This window comes from Bombina bombina, chromosome 4 (genome assembly GCF_027579735.1).
Source record: "Bombina bombina isolate aBomBom1 chromosome 4, aBomBom1.pri, whole genome shotgun sequence".
NCBI classification, from domain to species: Eukaryota; Metazoa; Chordata; class Amphibia; order Anura; family Bombinatoridae; genus Bombina; species Bombina bombina.
The window spans coordinates 222,741,370-222,761,204 of record NC_069502.1 but is presented as its reverse complement, the minus strand read 5'-3'; the positions used below and the strand labels follow the sequence as shown (position 1 = coordinate 222,761,204).

General features: G+C 38.3%; 1 protein-coding gene across 1 annotated transcript in view; it reads left to right on the top strand.

Annotated features, from left to right (window-relative positions):
• The first annotated feature begins 1,743 nt into the window (after nt 1-1,743).
• EPHB1 (EPH receptor B1) overlaps nt 1,744-19,835 on the top strand; it is a 498,694-nt gene continuing 480,602 nt past the window's right edge. The window contains exon 1 of the mRNA XM_053709781.1: nt 1,744-2,160. Coding sequence (XP_053565756.1) covers nt 2,100-2,160 — 61 coding nt within the window. The 5' untranslated portion in view covers nt 1,744-2,099. The remainder of the gene's footprint in view (nt 2,161-19,835) is intronic.

The following is a 19,835-nucleotide window of genomic DNA, read 5'->3' as shown; positions in this document are numbered from 1 at the left end:
AATGAAAGTTTAATTTATACTTGACTGTCCCTTTAAGTATGTACCGTGCACCAGCATTTTAAACAAAGCACTTGCTCAGAGAGCCTAAGGTGTTTTTACCATCTGGTAATGACTCAATTTGTTAATTGCTGACATTATACATACCTTATTAGCTCTCTAAGCAGCTGCAGTATTTAAAATGCTGCTGCACTAACAATATCTAGCTGTGCTTCACATGCACATGCGGATAAAACTGTTAACACTAAAACATTCATAACTTTTACTAGAAGCATTTTTGCCAATACATATATATTGCAAATATGTTTATATTCAGAGATGTCATTTATCTATGTGCATTTGAATTTTGACTGGAATGTCCCTTTAAGGACAGAGATGTTGCAGCATTAGGCTTGAGAAGTTTGCAGTGGGAACTTCCAGTTCACAGAAAAGGAAAATGTGCAATTTACAGGAGTTTAGATAAATAATAATAGTAAAATTGAAAGTTTGAGTTACTACACCTAATCAAACATGTTGTATTATTATTATTTCAAAATGTTTCACCCCTCTTAACCTTTTAACGCCGTTATGCCGTTCTATTCCGTCATATTTACACTGGGCTTTAAAGCCGTTATGACGGAATAGAACGTCATATCAAACGGCTGTCCTGAAGCCTTCTGCGCTTCAAGGACTTGATCGCGGTCTGGAGGGCGTTCCTAGGGTTGTAGGGACGCCCCCCAGATGCGATCCAATAATTGAAATCTCGCGATCGTATGCACGATCGCGTAGTTTCAATTTGTCTACATCGGAACAGGTGTTCCGATGTAGACACTTTAACCCTGTCACGAAAGGGTTAAAAACAGCCGTATGTATCTTTTTTTTGTCTGCTAATGTATTATATATATTTTACAAGAAAACAACATTTTCACGTTTAACTACCATGATTTTGCATATGGATACCTGTTTTAAGATAAAAATGCCCACCAAAATGGAGCAACAGGAAATACCTGATGTGCCAGGAGGACATACTTGAAAACCAGAGAAATCTCAATCTATTTTTCCTGGTAAAACATTGTATAGATAAATAAAATGGGCTTTTTTATTATTGCATTATTGTTTGAATAGAAAATGTGTGTTCTGTTTTATTCGAGTGCACTGACGGTCTGGAATTAGACACAGGCACTGAGGCAATCAGGAGGGGCATATATGCATAGCCACTAGTAATCACTGATGTATTCAGCTCCGACTAAGCATTGCACTGACTTTGTGTGCTTAAACACTGTTTAAGCAATGGTTAAATAATACATTGATGTAGCACGTTAAAACATTATATTTTAATTCATCATGCTTCTTTAACTACCACAGCTAGCTGATTTAGTTTACAATATATCCTTATAACTTTTTTTGTGATCTTGTCATTCATAGGGACGCACAGGACTGCATTTTTAAGTATTCGCCAGAAGATGGCAGTGCAGCTCAAATTAATGCTAGCCACAGTGTTTCTTTCACAGGTCAATGTAAGTAATTTTCTTTCAACAATAGCAGAGGAAGGAGGGGCTCCTATTGATTGGATGAAGGGGTACGTGTTTCTTTTGCAGCCCTATTGGCTAGGAGGTGTGAGGGGTGTGTAGAATTCAGACAGGATGGTAGAGGGAGGGGGAGAGCTGGTGGATTTGGAAGAGGGGGGTTGTGCTGGAGGGGGGTGATAATTCCCCCCCACACGCAATCACAGTTTCAGTGGCTGTGCACCTCCAGTGATCACTTTACTACTGGTTGCAATGTGAAAGTGGGATAGCTTGCTTGCAATCCCCCCACACCTCACACAACATGCATACACACATACACTTGCTTACATGCGTGCACACGCGAGCTTGTGCACCCTAGCAGGCACATGCTGTCATGTATGCACACACATACCTTCATGCACTCCCGGAATATGCATCTCCAGCCTGGGACTTAAATGATGTTCTACAGCAGGAGGACTGGAGAAACCCATGCCAAATCAGGATTTAATGTTACATTTTGGGGGTGAGCCCTGAAGAATTTGGGCATTATCTTTTCTTTTTCGTTTTGGGTTGATTTGTGAAAAAAAAAAAAAGAAATTTATTTTTTTGCATCTTACAATGGAATTACGTTATTTGCTGCTGTTCTTCTCTGTGGTCTGGCAAGTTCAAGCTGTAGAAGGTGAGCTGGACACAATCATCTGTTCTTTTGATCCGCAGTAAGAAATGTCAAACTGGTTACTTTGTGTATTAGATGTTTTTAGGGTGTATAAATCCCCCCTCTCCCAGGCTTAATTCATCTTATGGTATGTTTGTATATCTGGCTATATTATTAACCTTTTCATTGCCACTGCACGGTTCAGAAGAGTTTTTATTTTATTTATTTTTTAAAAAGTGAGATGGTTTGTTATCACTAAGATACTGATTCTTCAGTACACCCGTCTAGCATTTTATCCTAAACTCTATAGAATATAGTACTATATATTACAGATGATATATTGTCACAGTATCAGTGTTGTTTGTGATTTAAATTATGGTACTGGCACTGAAGGGGTTAATATTACATAAAGCACACCTGTTATTTCATATCAACAAGGTACATTAGTTAGGAATATTCTGTATGGCAAAGATATTCCAACTGTGCAGGTTATAGGTCCACCTAACATGCACATTTAGTAGCTTGAAACAGGTGTTTACAATTCTGGTATTTTATTTTTAATGCTTCATTGCAATATGTGAGTTTTGCGAATCTGAAGTCTTAAAGCAAATCTTTATGAAAAAAAGAGCTGTTACTTCTTCACATTATAACGGAGACTGAAGAAGACTTTTTGCTTGTTTTTGTGACCTTGCTTTTTCTTGAGCAGGTTAAATGGAAAATCTACAATAGATGAAAAAGCGTGAATGGTCAATTCCTGTCTATAGAATGATGAATGTTAGTGTTAAATCAATCCTGTGGAACACATTTGGAGAGCACTGGGGGTATATTGAGTTATAATTCAGCTTCCTGCAGTGCTCTAGATGTACAGGTGTTCTCTCTGGGTACCAACCCAGGCTGCTGTCACCCTAATACCTTTCTCCCCATTGTCAGGAGGATGGAACTGCATTGCAGTGGTGGTCTTGTTTAAAAGCACAGGGTGATGGAGAGAGGGGACAAGCCAAGAAGGGGGAATGAGGAGGGAGCTATTCTGTGGATGAGGTGACAGATAGTTGCTTGGTGTCTGTGTCTCGCCTGCTGAGCGTGACCTGAGACTTCCTGCTGTACAGATCATAGTTGTGACCCATGCCCCATGCGCATCAGGAAGCCCACTGTATGCCATGTCTGCCTGGCACCTGACAGTCTGCTGTCACCTAAAAACTTTGTCCTTTAAACACATTCCATTCTACTGTATGCCTATGCTCAGAAGACACTTGTTTTGCCAACTCTCCACCTTTAATTCTGCTGTGCCACTATGCCCAGCTGGTACTCCATGGTTCCTTATGCCCACTAAACACCCAACTGTAACCCATGACCACCTAGCACTCAGTTGTATTCCTATGCCCACTCCACCTCACTGTGCCCATGCTTATAAGGCATTCCGCTGAGCCTATATCTCCTCTTGCCCCTGTATAACAGGGGCTTATTACATATATTCTGTTCTCATTCTATCTAAATGCAATGTTTCTCATTTTTATATTCCCTTGTTTAACTAAAGCTTCTACAGTTTCTCATTGTGTAATTCACAGATACATATTTTGTCCTTCACAATATTTCTCCCCTTCACACATTGTCCATCTATTTTCCTTACTGTTATATTCCCACTCTCCCTGGCCAGTGTAAGACTTTATACCTTTTATACTTTTATATGCTACTCCTTTATCATATGGATAGAATCCTCATTCCCTCTTGTTCTGAGTTCTCTGACGATTCCTTTATTTTATTTTGCTCTCCTGATCTGACCTTTTTGTGTTATCATTGCTCCTGCTGTCTAACATTTGATGTAAAGTAACTGAATCAGAATTGCACCACAGTATGTGCAGTTCTGCTTTCTCTGTGGGATGCACAGATATGTGTAGTTTGCTGTACTTTATATATGCAGCAACCTATAGTAGTAATGACATTCCCACCAGATATGCTGAAAATATATGTGCTCAGTGTGTTTACAACTAAAACAGATTGTTAACTACAAAATTATAATCTATCAGACAAAAATAAAGTGTCGATGAAGACTTTTATTGTCACTATTAAATCATGGGAGAAAATATGTTCATACTAGATGTGTTTTCAGTAGTTGTGCATATATGATTGTAAGAACCAGCTTATAAACACATAGAGAAAACACATTTGTGCAGCTGTGAGTAGTGTAGAAGTATCAACACATACATAACTTCTTAGAGATTTAAACACCATAAAGACTGAGGATAAATAATATCTTTAAAAAAATGCAAATACATACTTGTACAGGTGGATCCTAGTCGCACATTTTTTAGACATAGCATTTCCTTGAGTTTGGAGTCTCGGTTCCAATAGATCAGAATATCAACACTTTGTACTATGTGTATGAGTTTTATGTTAATGATCTAATTTAATGTCACAGGTGAGCACATAGAATATTTGTCTAAACAGGTAGTGCAGGAGCTACAAACTAGCAACTCATTTCCTCCTTTTTGTCAAACCACTTTGTCCCAAGTGCATTATGGAAAAATCTGATTTTAAATAATCCGAATAATTTGCTAATGAACTTTAATTTCATGTCCAGGACTATAAAAATAAAAGTATAATACAGTTAAAGGGACATTAAAATGTACACTTTTTCATTGTTGTATTTAAAATGCATTTTTTTAATATCATTTATATTTGTTAAATAGATATTCCTAAATAGAGAAAAAAAAACGTTATATAGCCATTGGGTGTGTCTCTACACAAATAGAGTTTTGGAAATCTTTATTTTTGGCCTGAGATTCTGTTCCTTGGGCCAGGGCTGCACATGTAAACATTTATCTGGTGTTTGAAAAATCTAAATAATCAACAATAAAAAAAAATTCATGCAAAATATATTTTTTAGTATTTCTGTGTGTGTATGTGTATGTATGTATGTGTATGTTTGTGTGTATATATATATATATATATATATATATCTTTTAGCTTTCTGCTATGCAGCTTCTTGTGAGTCAACACCCATGTATAGTATGATACTGTATAAGTGTGCATATAAATATCTCCCTATAGATATATGTATATTATATACAGACATAGTTGTGTGTTTGTATATGTATTATAGACGGTGATAATAATTATATAGTGCTTTTTGTAATATCCTGACCCATATAGGGGATCAGAGGGAAATGATGTGCACATAGGGGACTTTCCTATATTTTCTCTGTATCTCAGAGCACCAGCAGTGCAGTGCTTGTATCCTAGTCCAAATCAGAACAGCTGCACAAGTATAGAACTGTCTCTCTGAATCTGGAAGCAAAGCTCAGAGAGCGGACGGGCTGTATCTCCTAGCAGAATGTGCGGACAGATTGCAGAGCGCAGGAAGGCTCGGAAATACAGAGGGAGAGATTGGTTTGCGCAGACTCTACGTGACAAATCACTGAGATAGCTTGTTGTTTAACTGCTGCAGTAATTCTCAGAACATGACAGGGTGTTACATTATTAACTCTTTCACTAACACTTGGAAAAAAGGGACATTGACCATAAATGTGTAGACACACAAGTATTTGAACCCTTGACTGGCAGAGAGAGCTGCAGTGCATTGCTGTGTTATGCAGTGTAACCTTCTGTGACAGCCAAGAATTTAAATTAGCCAATGTCAATGCCAGATATCAGATGCATAAAACCCTATCCCTGCCAAGAATCTACTGTATCGGGGCAGGCAAGGCTCTTGTGTACAATATCCCATCAACATTATTGGGACACATCTTTAGTACTAGTGGGCACCCCTTAAACAAATTGCTTAGAATGGGGTCCAGTGAAAGTGTCCAATTAGATATTGAGTGCATGATACATATTATAAGGGGCCTTTTGTATGAGGGGTAATATTGGATTTAGAGCTGGTCTAAAGGTAATTCTGGAAATATAACCAATGCTATACTTCTATATAAATACACTTTAGCAAGATAAGTGCTACAACTTCTTTTGTACATACCCAGACTCAGGAACATATACACTAGATAGAAATGAACATAGTGCAACATGAAGACTTTGCGTGTTTGCCTGCTCATAATAATGTAAGAGATGAAGTAGAGGGCCGGACACAATAAACAGGTGAGCACCTTGACAAGTGGTTACCACATTAAAGTTTATAGGGAAATACTTATTTGAAAGAGAAAAAAAAGACGGATATTAATTCTTAAAGGGATATGAAACTCAGAATTTGACTTTCATGATTTAGAGCATGAACTTTTAAACAGCTTTTCAATTTGTTTCTGTTATCTAAATTGCTTTGTTCTCTGTATCCTTTGTTAAACAGCATACCTAGGTAGGTTTAGAAGCAGCAATGCACTACAAAGAGCTACCTGCTGATTGGTGGCATCACATATATGCCGTTTGACATTGGCTCAACTGATGTGCTTAGCTAGCTCCCAGTACTGCATTGCTGCTCAAGTTCATCCCCAGCTTTTTGTTGACTGCCTTCTTTCTAGGGTTGGGAAAATGTTGGAATTTTGACATTCATGTTTTAAAACTGATATCTAATCATTGGCATTCACTATGCCTTTCAAAGGATTCTGTAGAAGCAATGTTAATATTTGAATAATACATTTGTACATTGATTCCAATAGACATACATTGAAATCTGAAAGAGTCAACACTCACATGTTGATATTTGATTACCTGAAAGTTATTTCCGATATTTAATATGTAACATTCAATAAAGGGGAAAAATAAACAACATTTTTTGCAAAATTGAAGGTCAAATGTTGGCAAAAATGCAGAATAAATGTAGAAAACATTAATTATTTTTATCAAATGGGCCACATCAGATTTGGCTTATCCCATTTTCTTTATAGTAAACCTAGAAAATATACTTCCACTTTTATATCTTTATCAGTCCTTATGAACCAGTTGCACAGACATCCTATTCATTTCAAAATCAAAATAAATTGTCAGGGATAACGGTGTCAATCTGGAATAGACCGAAATGCTAGGATGAATTAAAATACACACACTAGCACACTGGGTAATATCCAGGACGTGGCCCACAGATATGACAGGTAACAAGGCACAGGAACACCAGTACTGAATGGTAACAATAAGTAGAGAAGAAACTTGGTACGCACGATACTGAAGAGATAGGCAGAGTACTGGTTGGTGAACAGTGAAGAATAGGCTCAGGCAGAGTCTGTCAGGGAGGGGTCCGGTATCAAATAGGCAGAATTGGGGTAAGCCTTTTAGCAGTGTTAGGCAGGCAGAGGTCCGGTATCAAATAGGCACTATAGGGTTAAGGCTTTAGGCAGTGTTAGGCAGGCAGAGGTCCGGTAACAAATAGGCAGTATAGGGTTAAGGCGTTAGGCAGTGTCAGGCAGGCAGAGATCCAGTAACATATAGGCAGTATAGGGTTAAGGCTTTAGGCAGTGTCAGGCAGACAGAGGTCCAGTAACATATAGGCAGTATAGGGTTAAGGCTTTTAGCAGTGTTAGGCAGGCAGAGGTCCGGTAACAAATAGGCAGTATAGGGTTAAGGCGTTAGGCAGTGTCAGGCAGGCAGAGGTCCGGTAACAAATAGGCAGTATAGGGTTAAGGCGTTAGGCAGTGTCAGGCAGGCAGAGGTCCGGTAACAAATAGGCAGTACAGGATTAAGGCGTTAGGCAGTGTCAGGCAGACAGAGGTCCAGTAACATATAGGCAGTATAGAGTTAAGGCTTTAGGCAGTGTCAGGCAGGCAGAGGTCCCGTATCATATAGGCAGAATAGGGTTAAGGCTTTAGGCAGTGTCAGGCAGGCAGAGGTCCCGTATCATATAGGCAGTATAGGGTTAAGGCTTTAGGCAGTGTCAGGCAGACAGAGGTCCAGTAACATATAGGCAGTATAGGGTTAAGGCTTTCGGCAGTGTCAGGCAGACAGAGATCCAGTAACATATAGGCAGAATAGGGTTAAGGCTTTAGGCAGTGTCAGGCAGACAGAGGTCCAGTAACATATAGGCAGTATAGGGTTAAGGCTTTCGGCAGTGTCAGGCAGACAGAGATCCAGTAACATATAGGCAGTATAGGGTTAAGGCTTTAGGCAGTGTCAGGCAGACAGAGGTCCAGTAACATATAGGCAGTATAGGGTTAAGGCGTTAGGCAGTGTCAGGCAGACAGAGATCCAGTAACATATAGGCAGTATAGGGTTAAGGCTTTAGGCAGTGTCAGGCAGACAGAGGTCCAGTAACATATAGGCAGTATAGGGTTAAGGCTTTAGGCAGTGTCAGGCAGACAGAGGTCCCGTATCATATAGGCAGTATAGGGTTAAGGCTTTCGGCAGTGTCAGGCAGGCAGAGGTCCGGTAACATATAGTACTAATTAAGAAAGAACGCTAAGGAAAAACAGCACAACAAACAGACGCCGATCATCCAGAGAGCCAGAAGTATATAGCCCGCCTGACATCATAGGAGTGGGCCTGCCAAGAAGGTGCGACACGTTGCTAGCCAACGAGATGCCAAACAGGAAGCCGCAGAAGTGCGGCTCCGCGAGCCATGACATAAATAGCTTGTAGCATATTTCACATTTACTGTCCCTTTAAAGTGATGGGAAAGTTAGATCAAACTCTATTAACTACAGCATTAATTGTGACAAATAAGTACAAGTTTCAGTCATCAGTTTCTATATATTAGATTATTTATAAAGTTATTACCTTTAGAAAGTCAATGCGTAACGTTACTAAATGCAACCCATATAAACAAAAAAAATTCTTCATCCTCCTCTTCCTTAATCTGCGCATGGGCTAGTTACTTTTTCTAAACAGAGACTCACGCACGCTCCCGTTTCGCGCATGTGTATTAATTCCATATTTTGTGTCAATGACAAGTAGCGCATGCGCAGAAGAAAATACTGCTTGCCGATTATCGCATGCCCAGTGACAAGAAGCCTTAGCGAAAAGCGCATTGGAATTCCGATTCGTGAACGCGCATTAGAGAGGCGTGGAGAGCGGGTGGGACAGCTGAAGATAGTCACTAGTTGAAGAAGACGGAAGTAGGGCTTGGGAGGAGTCAGGAGCCGAATGGTAGGGAATTTGACATAAAGATTTTAATGTCAATTATATATGTAATCGCAAAAATAACTTAGCGACTACATTAAGTAGCCATTGATAAATGCTAGGTTGTATTCATAAGAGCATAACTTAACCTTCACTTTAAGTATGGCATAAAAATAGTGTGAATAAAGCATATTTTCAATAGGTAAATTACAGGAAAAGCAGTCAAATAATGAATGGGCGTGTCATTTGTGGTTTTACTATGCCTTATTAAACTTTATTTTGGGTGGTGATTTGTTGTATTTAACGTCCCTTTAAAAACATTAGTAACATTTTGAAACTCATTATCACAACACTACAGCGTCTCCTTAATTAAGATTTATTATTAATACCTTAAATGCCATTAAAACGGGTAGAAGCTTTGACTGTTGCACTATTGCTTTCTGCAGCCCAGTTCTTCATCTTTAGGGGCTTACAAGGGTTAATAGAACTATTCTATTTAATTGCACATTTCTTATTTTATGCGTATGGGTTTATTTATAGAAAGTGCTGTCTAGTTTATACCAACCTTTTATTTCTATATGTTTCTTTTTCTGCTTCTATTTCTTTTCTGAACTTCCCACCTCTTTCTGTATATCGTACTCTCCTCCCTCCCCTCTATCTATACCTTATTATGTCCCTTTCTCTCACTCCCACCTCCTTTTTTTTTCCCTCTCCCTTTTCCACCATTTCTCCTCAGGGTTTCTTTCATTAAATGCGCTGGCTGCTCTCGAAACATATGTTGCGTTTGTTAAGCCTCCGACAGCAACCGTGCGTAGAGCAGTAGGGATCTAAGAAGTACACACCTTCTAGGGCTGAGGTAAAGATGCCTATTTATAAAATGAAACACTCTTTGTAATTGTATAACCTCTCACACGACTAGTGAGATGGGCAAAATAAATCTGTTTACTTATTTTTTTGTTTTTTTCTCCTTCTGTCCTCGTCCAAAATGTGCAACTGTATCATATATTTATTTACTGATTACAAAATATTTATTTTAGGACAGGGGTGACAGACCTTTGTGAGAGTGTGGGCCCAAATGGACAAACATTTGCATTAAAAAATTATCTCAAGTGCACATAGTACATAGTAAAAAATCTGTCATTTTAATCAACAATTAAAACAGAAATGCTGATATATAGTATAGGTTCATAAGAAAAATTCATGTTGCTTTTACAATCACAACCAATAAAACCAAGCCGTTTTCAGTTCTATCTTGGACAGTTGTGCCATAGGTTCACAATCAGAGTCCTAGGCTTTTTAAATAATATTTAATTTTCTTTCTCAAAATCTATTCTTTCTTTTGTATAAATGGTAAACTCAGATTTTTGCAGATTTCAGGCAAGTCAGCATTTCAGAATTGAGCTACGTGTCTTTATCAAATAGCTAAGCCTGATTAATTCACATACACAAGTAAGTTTTTTGCTTTTCTTTTTTACCCTTAAAGGGCTTGATGTAAAAATGTAACTGTCATAATTCATTAAAAACGTTCAAAACATTAACAACTATGGTTCTATTATCAAATTTGTTTAATTCTCTTGGTATGATTTGTTGAAGAGTAAAGCTAGGTCGTAGGACTTAAAGGACCAGTCAACACTGTAGATTTGCATAATCAGCAAATGAAAGACAATGCAATAGCTAAGGTGACCATATTGCCGCTTTAAAAAGGGACACATATGAAAAATACATAAGTCAGGGTTCTTATACAAAACATTTCTTTAAACAGCCCTGAAAATAGCCCTGATATATGTATTTTTTTATGTGTCCCTTTTTAAAGCGGCAATATGGTCAGCCTAGCAATAGCACTTAGTCTGAACTTCAAATAAGTAGTAGATTATTTTTTTCTGACAATTTTAAAAGTAAGGTCCACTCTCCACTCCCCCTGTACCATGTGACAGCCATCAGCCAATCACAAATGCATACACGTACCATGTGACAGCAATCAGCCATTCACAAATGCATACACACTTATTCTTGCACATGCTCAGTAGGAGCTGGTGGCTCAAAAAGTTAAAATATAAAAAGACTGTGCACATTTTGTTAATGGAAGTAAATTGGAAAGTTGTTTAAAATTGCATGCTCTATCTGAATAATGAAAGTTTAATTTTATTGAGTGTCCCTTTAAAGGATATGAAATCGAGCATACAGTATACTTTCTAATTTACGTCTATTATCTAGTTTTGTTTTGTTCTCTTTGTATTATTTGTTGAAAAGGATACCTTGGATATGCCTCATGTTATTGGCTCACCCAATGCATTCAGGTAGCTTGCAGTAGTGCATTGCTGTTTCTTCAACAATAGATACCAAGAGAATGAAGCAAATTAGATAATATAAGTAAATTGGAAAGTTGTTTAAAATTGTATTCTCTATCTGAATCATGAAAGACAAATGTTGGGTTTCATGTCCTTTTAAAGTGAAAGTAAACTATTAAAAACAGGGGCACTTTCATTCATCAAAGTTTACATTTCCCCATTTTTGTACAAATACTTTTTATTCTGTAAGCCGCTCCAGCGCTTCCCCCGCCCATCGCAAGCCTTTTCATAGATCACCAATGAAGAACCCGGCTTCCTCCAATCATGGCTTTCCGTGCTGCACTTGCCTGAGATCCTATAAGCCTACCTTTTGTTTACTCTTCAACAAAAGAAATTGAGAGAACTAAACAAATTAGATAATAGAAGTACTTTTAATTAAAAATTGCACTCTCTATCTATCTGACTCATGAAAGTTTAATTTTGCAAACTGTAGATTTCTGTAGAGTCTGTATTGCAATTTGTTTTTTCTTGCTTGTACCAGTTAATATTTGCAACTAGTAAGCAATCTTCTCCATAGAGTGTCACTGCTAGCAACCTGGTTCTTGCTAGTTCTTAATCCATTTACCATTTTTTTTAATCCTTCCTTTTTATACATGTAGTTTAGCATAAACATTGTACTTGTAAAAGGCCCTAAATATTCCTAGAAACCTCATTACAATAACAGATCCTTGGAGCAATAACATGATTTGATAACTCTATAAATGAACATCTCTTTGAGATGCCTAAAACCAGTAAAAAAAAAAATCGTAGTACAGCAATTTATTGTTACTACACAAAAAGGAAGAATACAAGTCAGTTAATGAGAAGAATAGGACATGACAAATTAATTGAAGCTACATACAATTAAGATGGCTTTTGATATGAAATGCAATTTATTTTTTAGGTTAGAATTTCAGATTTGATAAGTCTAAGAATGAAATAAATATTTGGTGCCAGAGATTTTTACATTATTATTATTATTTGTGTAGTGTCACCAAAGCTGTAGCGCTGGAATCACTCAGAAACACCAGCAGAGATTTAAAGATTATTTGGCTAAGGGTACTTAGCAACTGTTAAATAAAACCAGAACTGTCAAGTAAGTATTACAGACCCTGCATAATACAGACATCCTGATCAGACAGTTTTAAGATTTCCTGTAAACTGTTCAAACAATTTCTGTTTATCTTTGAGTTTCATAATAATATTTAGATGTCTTGTGGTCATAGATTCTTCATTCTAAAGGGAAGTACAAAAGAGAGAAGACTAAATACAATCTTTCTAGACTGCCAGGGATAGTTCTGTTGTTACCAGAGGCATATATGTGTGTGCAGCCACCAATCAGCAGCTAGCTCCCAGTAGAGCATTGCTGCTCCTCAGCCTACCTAGGTATGCTTTTCAACAATAGATACCAAGAGGAAAAAGCAAATTAGATAATATAAGCAAATTGGAAACTGTCCCTTTAATACCATAAATACTCTTGAAACAACCAGTGCTCTTCATCATCGTTTTTGTGGGAGTGCAGTTTTGGAGCTCTGTTCTGCTTTGCTTCCTGATGATTTTTTCCCTTTATTGATGTCCTGATTTCTATGAAAAAATAATCTGAGGCTGCCCATACTCTACCGATGAATACTAAAACTCCACCCAGTTACATAGCTCTTCCTGGACATCCACATTGCCCTCAAAGCTTCCAAACCCATCCCAGACCATCAAGACTCTACCCTCAAAGCTTCCAAACCCATCCACAGACCATACAGACTCTACCCTCAAAGCTTCCAAACCCACCCACAGACCATCTAGGCTCTGCCCTCAATAGCTTCCAGACCCACCCACAGACCATCCAGGTCCTGCCCTCAAAGCTTCTAAACCCATCCACAGACCATCCAGACGCGGCCCTCAAAGCTTCTAAACACACCCACAGACCATCCAGACTCTGCCCTTAAAGCTTCCAAACCCACCCACAGACCATTCAGACTCTGCTCTCAAAGCTTCCAAACCCACCCAAAGACCATCCAGGCTCTGCCCTCAAAGCTTTCAAACCCACCCACAGACCATCCAGACTACCCTCAAAGCTTCCAAAACCACCCACAGACCATCCAGACTCTGCCCTCACACTATTCAAACCACCCACAGACCATCCAGACTCTGCCCTCATACTGTCCTAACACACCTACAGACCATCCAGACACTGCTCTCACACTGTCCAAACCCACCCACAGAGCAGCCAGACTCTGCCCTCAAAGCTTCCAAACCCACTCACTGATCATCCATACTCGGCCTCCAGACGTAGCTAGACTCCACCCAAAGATCATCCAGAGTCTCTCCTCAGCCGGCCCAAAGCCCACCCACAGACCGTACACATCCTGCCCACAGAGCATACTTCACATACTTTGATGCCCAATAAGTAATGCATTTGTGGCTAAGGTTAAAGGGACAGTCAACTCTAAAAATATTATTGTTTAAAAAGATAGATAATCCTTTTATTACCCATTCCCCAGTTTTGCATAACCAACAGTTATATTAAAGGGCCAGTAAGCCTAGCAAATAATGTTGTATAATTCTGCACATAGTGCAGAATTATATAACATTAGCTTAGCGCCAGATTTTTAAAGTGAAGGGTTTAATAGATATCTCGCAAAGAAAACAGAACGCCGCTCCTGGCTCTACTGAGTGGGTCTGTTTTCTTCTCAAAGCGCATCGCAGGCACGCTATCTAGTCACAGCGCGCCTGATCGCACTATTAAACTCAATGTAGCTCGCTCCCGCTCTGGTCTGGTAGCGGGAGCGAGCTACATTGGGTTTAATAGCGAGATCGGGCTGGCTGTGACTAGATAGCGTGCCCGCAATGCGCTTAGAAGAAAACAGACCCGCTCAGTAGGACCAGAAGCAGCGTTCTGTTTTCTTTGCGAGATATCTATTTAACCCTTCACTTAGAAATCTGGCACTAAGCTAATTTTATATAATTCTGCACTATGTGCAGAATTATATAACATTATTTGCTAGGTTTACTGGCCATTTAATATACCTTTTACCTCTGTGATTACCTTGTATCTAAGCATCTTCTGACAGTTCCCTTATCACATGGTTTATTATTATCTATTGACTTGCATTTTACCCAATTAGTGCAGTGTCATGCACAACTCCACGGGAGAGAGCACAATATTATCTATATGGTGCACATTAATTACCAGTCTCTTGTGAAAAGCCAATAAAAAAGCATGTTTTAAGAGGCTTCCTCTAGTGGCTTAGAAACAGGCAAACATTTAGAGGTTTAAATGTTATAAAATATATTATAATATAACAATGTTAGTTGTGCAAAGCTGGGGAATGGGCTGTAAAGGCAGTATCTATCTTTCTAAACAATAACACATTTTGTGTAGACTGTCCCTTTAAGGATTTAGCTTTATATTCTGATGTGTGCAAAACACAGGTAATGTGGTTAATGGTGTCTTTGGACTTCTGTGCTGAGCTGTTTTGTTCAGAACACACAAGAATTAATAGTTCAGGCAACTCACATTCTTAAAGGCACATGAAATCCAATTATTTTCTTTTGCAATTCAGTTAGAGCATCTAGATTTAAATAACTTTCTAATTTATTTCTATTATCTAATTTGTTTAGTTCTCTTTGTATACCTTGTTCAAAAGTACGTGAGTGCACATGTATGCCTCTTGTCATTGGCTTCCAGCTAGCTCCCAGCAGTGCATTGCTCCTTCTTCAGTAAATTGGAAAGTTGTTAAAACATGTATGATCTATCTGAATCATGAAAGAAAAAAATTGGGTTTCATGTCCCTTTAAAATATTGTTTTAAATGATTTTCACAAAAATGTTTGAAGATTAAAGTAATGTCTATATGGTGAGAACCATCATGGTATGTGACCCATTGATATGATTTGCTTATTTTATTTGCTTGTGTGGGTGACCTCACTCAGTGCAAAGTTTAAAACTCTTCCAGTAGCTGCAGACAAGTTTTTGGGTGCACAAGTTAGAAGGAACATTGATGTGTAGTTATAGTACCTGTCAGTCACCCATCAATTCTTATACCACTCAACTCTGGTCCAGGCCACCATTATGTTACCCCCCCCTCTCTCCCATGCCAATCCCAGAGTCACCTGTCAAAATTGTAGGAGCAATACCCTCTTGTAAGGTTGTGACACTTACATTTAATGTACTGTGCACATCTTGGGTGTCATGATCTTCTTCTGTGTGGTTGGTTGTGCTGATTATTTCAGTCTGATTTTGGTTTTTGAGGTGTCCTTGTCACGTCCCTGCAGGTTAGATGCTGTATTCCATGTTAGCTGGCCTATAGTCACCACATTATTGGGTTTGTTTTGTGTTCTGTATTTGTGTGGTGATCCATTGGCTCCGGCACTTTGTTTTGTGATTTGTTTTTGGCACCTCCTTGTACATGGCACAAAATTGCCCTTGATGTGGTTATCTGTTACTCCTAGTAGGCCACAGATTGTGTTTTGTAATTTGTTCTATATTTATTTTAGTCCTTTTAGAGCTAGAATTTTGTTTTATGATGTGGTTCCAAACCTCCTTAATGTATCGCGTTTTTTTATGGTGTGGTCGCCATATACTCCTGTTGTTGCGCCAATTTGTGGTGTGTTTGCTGTGCTCTAGGTCAAACTTTCTGATGTGAGAAGGGGTTGCGGTTATACTGTATATTTGGCACTGTGCTCTGAGGTGGAGTTATTGTTTCCCTCTAGGTCTGAAACACTATTCTGAGGTTTTTATTAATATGATTCGGGTTACCACACATCTCAGCAATTCTGCTCCATCGTTGTTAGATTTGTGTTCTGGCATTTCTGTGAAATCGCTATGGTAATGCTTCTAATTTACTGCACTCGTCATTCAGCTACAAAGATAGCCAGCTGGCCTCATCCTCAGATGCATCCCGTCAATCCCCTGCAGGTCAGAATACACGATGAATCTAAGGAAAAGTCTGGATATGTTCTGTTCTCTCACAGGAAACACTGCTTGTTTTTCTTTTCCTCCCCTCCTTCCTGGTGATATCTACATGCAGCTGGGGTCCTCTGCCCCCCCAGATTATCCTACTATATACACAGGCCTTTTGAACTCTCATTGTCTGCTTCTGTAAAGTGTCATCCAAGTATCACTTTCTGGGTGTGTGGAAACCTTTCTTTGTTTTTATAACATTCCTCGCCTCTTAGTATTTCTGCAGGATCAGCAAATACTCATCTTGACTAAAAACAGGAATTCACTTTTTCTTTGCCATGGAGTTTTTAGAATGTGCTTAAACAGTAATTAGCCTGTTGGTCTGTGTCTGCTCTCTCTGCCTTAGAAGCATTAACCTATTTGCTGCCATAGATGTGTCGCTTTCACTCTGGAAGCCAAATAGTTAAATTATTATTAACTTACTTTTAAGGTAAGTTAAAGTCGTTAGTATGATGGGGGCTGTACAATACCTGTCAAGCATATTATTGCATTGTTTGTTAGTAAAAACCCTAGATCAGCACCATGTGCTGAGCTCTGTGTTAAAACAAAGGCTTACGCTGTAGTGTACTCTGGCTGTGCAGCTATTTCAAACAGTTCCCTTTATGTCCCTTTAATTATTTCTTTATATATGACACAGGGGTATATGTGTGTCTGTGTATATGATTTTTGTCTCAGTTAAACTGAGCTTTTTGTCAGCTTACTTACTAAAAACTAAGTATGATTAGAGAATTGTGACATCAAAGAGCAATAGTAAAAGGCTCTAATGTGATCAATCTTTTTACTAATGCAACTACTGCATGCCTCTAAACGTGGGTTTAATTAAACACAGTTAAAATCCACTATGGAGCAGATTTTTGTTCAGAGTTGGACATTTCCAATGAACCAATAAAGTGCCTTTAACACCAGGCTTGCTGGATTTTGTAACATTATCGTGCAAGCGATATTTAGTGCTCCACTTGTAATCTGGCCCTTAAAAGGAAACTTTTGAGAATTTTGTTTTATAACTTTTAGTCCCTTTTAATGTTTGGGACATTTCTAGCAAATCTGTACTGTTCTGCTTTATAAAGAAAATAAAACTTTATTACAAAAATATGGCTTTTCTGTCTCCCATTATCTCCTTCCTGGTTAAATATCCCACTTGTCAAATCTTGCCATAGATATGCTGAAGTAGAAGGTCATGGATAGTATATTGTGAGTTGGTGTCACCATCTGCTTGCAATCCTGAAGGCCAGAGATTATTTTCTTAGATAAAGGAGAAATCTATTGATATGCAGAACTAGTTACAATGTTTGCTGGTGAACTAAATATAGGAAGGATTTTCACCATTAAAAGAACACTGTACCGTAGTTTCCAAATGCATTGTTACACCAGTATTAAATGCATGGGAAATTGTTCCTTTAGGTTTATTTTTTAAATTTAAATGGCTGGTTTTGCTTATTGAAACCATCCATAATGAAAATGTCAGTACCTAAGTATTGCCCTTTGTGTATAGAGATAGATAAGAAAAGGCAAACTTTGTGTATGTAGAGAGATAAGACCAACAACTTTTAAAATTTTGGGGATGTGAAAAATTAAAATCCTCCACTAAGCAGAAAATTTAGAGAAAATAACTCATTGTGTAGCCCATTAACAAATCTGGACAAGTCAGGAGACTTGTTTTTCCCCACAGACAACCTCTGGATACATTGTTTACAATTCAATGAAGGATTCTGGGTAAGATATGCAAATGAGTTTCACATTGCCCCACTTTTTTTCTCCAATCTGCTATTAGTCAGATTTCCTTTAAAGGGACAGTCTAGTCAAAATTAAACTTTCATTATTCAGATAGGACTTGTAATTTTAATCAACTTTCCAATTTACTTTTATCATCAAATTTGCTTTCTTTCTCTTTGGTATTCTTAATTGAAACTAAACATAGGTAGGCTCATATGCTAATTTCTAAGCCCTTGAAGGCTGCCTCTTATCACAGGCTTTTTAAATTCCTTTTCAACACAAAGAGACAGAAAGTACACGTGGGCCATATATAGATAACACTGTGTTAAGGCACAGGGGGTTATTTAAGATTTAAAATGCACAATACAATACTAAATGCAAGTCAATAGATAAACAGTCACAGTCATGTGATCAGGGGGCTGGAAGAAGGTTCTTAGATACAAGGTAATCACAGAGGTAAAAAGTATATTAATATAACTGTGTTGGTTATGCAAAACTGGGGAATGGGTAATAATGGGATTATCTATCTTTTAAAACAATAACAATTCTATTGTAACAAACAGATAGGGGACGCCCTAAACTTGTCTAGGAAAATAGTTGGAGTCCAACAGGAAAAGGGAATATTTAGAGATAAATGACCTAGTATGCACTAATAGGGATAAGTAATAACAATGTAGGTGCAATGTGTAAATTAGAACTGAGTAGTCTGATGAAACAGCCCTTGGCTGAGAAACGAGTCGCCTTTGTTTTTAATATAATATTTTAATAAAGTAACATTACTTTGAACACTTGCTACCTCCTTATTGGGACTTGTCTCTTTTGCTGAGAGTTTTTATGGGTATATCCTGATTACTGCTGACTTCTGGATCTCCATAGTGTCCTGAGTGCCTTACACTAAGTCTGGTGGGTGACTGTATTGACCCCATCCTGCTCCTATAGCATCAAGGGAGATGCTACAACTATTGTGAGTACCTTTCCTATCTTTGGTATCTATCCATCACTGTTCCAGCTATACTAGGCCATATAGGCACCTTTGTTTTTCTTATCGTTTTGATATAGATACTACATCTTTGCGGAAGGTTGGTCTAATGGGTGACTGTTATAGATCCCAGACTGTCTCTAGAGCACTGACTGAGGTGCTCTCACAAATGTGAGTTTACTCCTTATATGCTTATCAATCTGCTTTGGATCAAACAATATTGGGCCATGTGGCTCTTCTGTCTCCTTTTGTCTTTGACAATTCTATTGTAGACTGTCCCTTTAAGCCATAGCATTCCTTTATACAAAGCTTTTAAGCCTCTTAATGGGCTACACAATAAATTATTTTCGCTACATTTTCTGCATAGTGGAGGATTTTAATCTCGCTTTTCCCCTGCCCATCATTTTAAAAGTTGTTGGGTTTTGCTAGGAAATCAGCTTCACCCACCAGCAAATCAAACGTACTCCCAGCTGATGAGAGGCAAATACCTCCAAAATGGCTGTACTGGGATGGTTCTGAATTGCTGCACATACCCTGGCTAAACTTAAAAGCTGTGTGTACAGCTATTCTATGGCTAAGAATCTGCCTAAAAGTAGAGAGATAAGATAAACAGCTCCAAACTTCCTGTAGGATCATCCCATTTGAATGGGCTTCTTCTAGAGAATAATATACTGTGATTTTAATGATCAAAATCAACCATGTCAATTTACAAAAACCATACCTAACAGTAC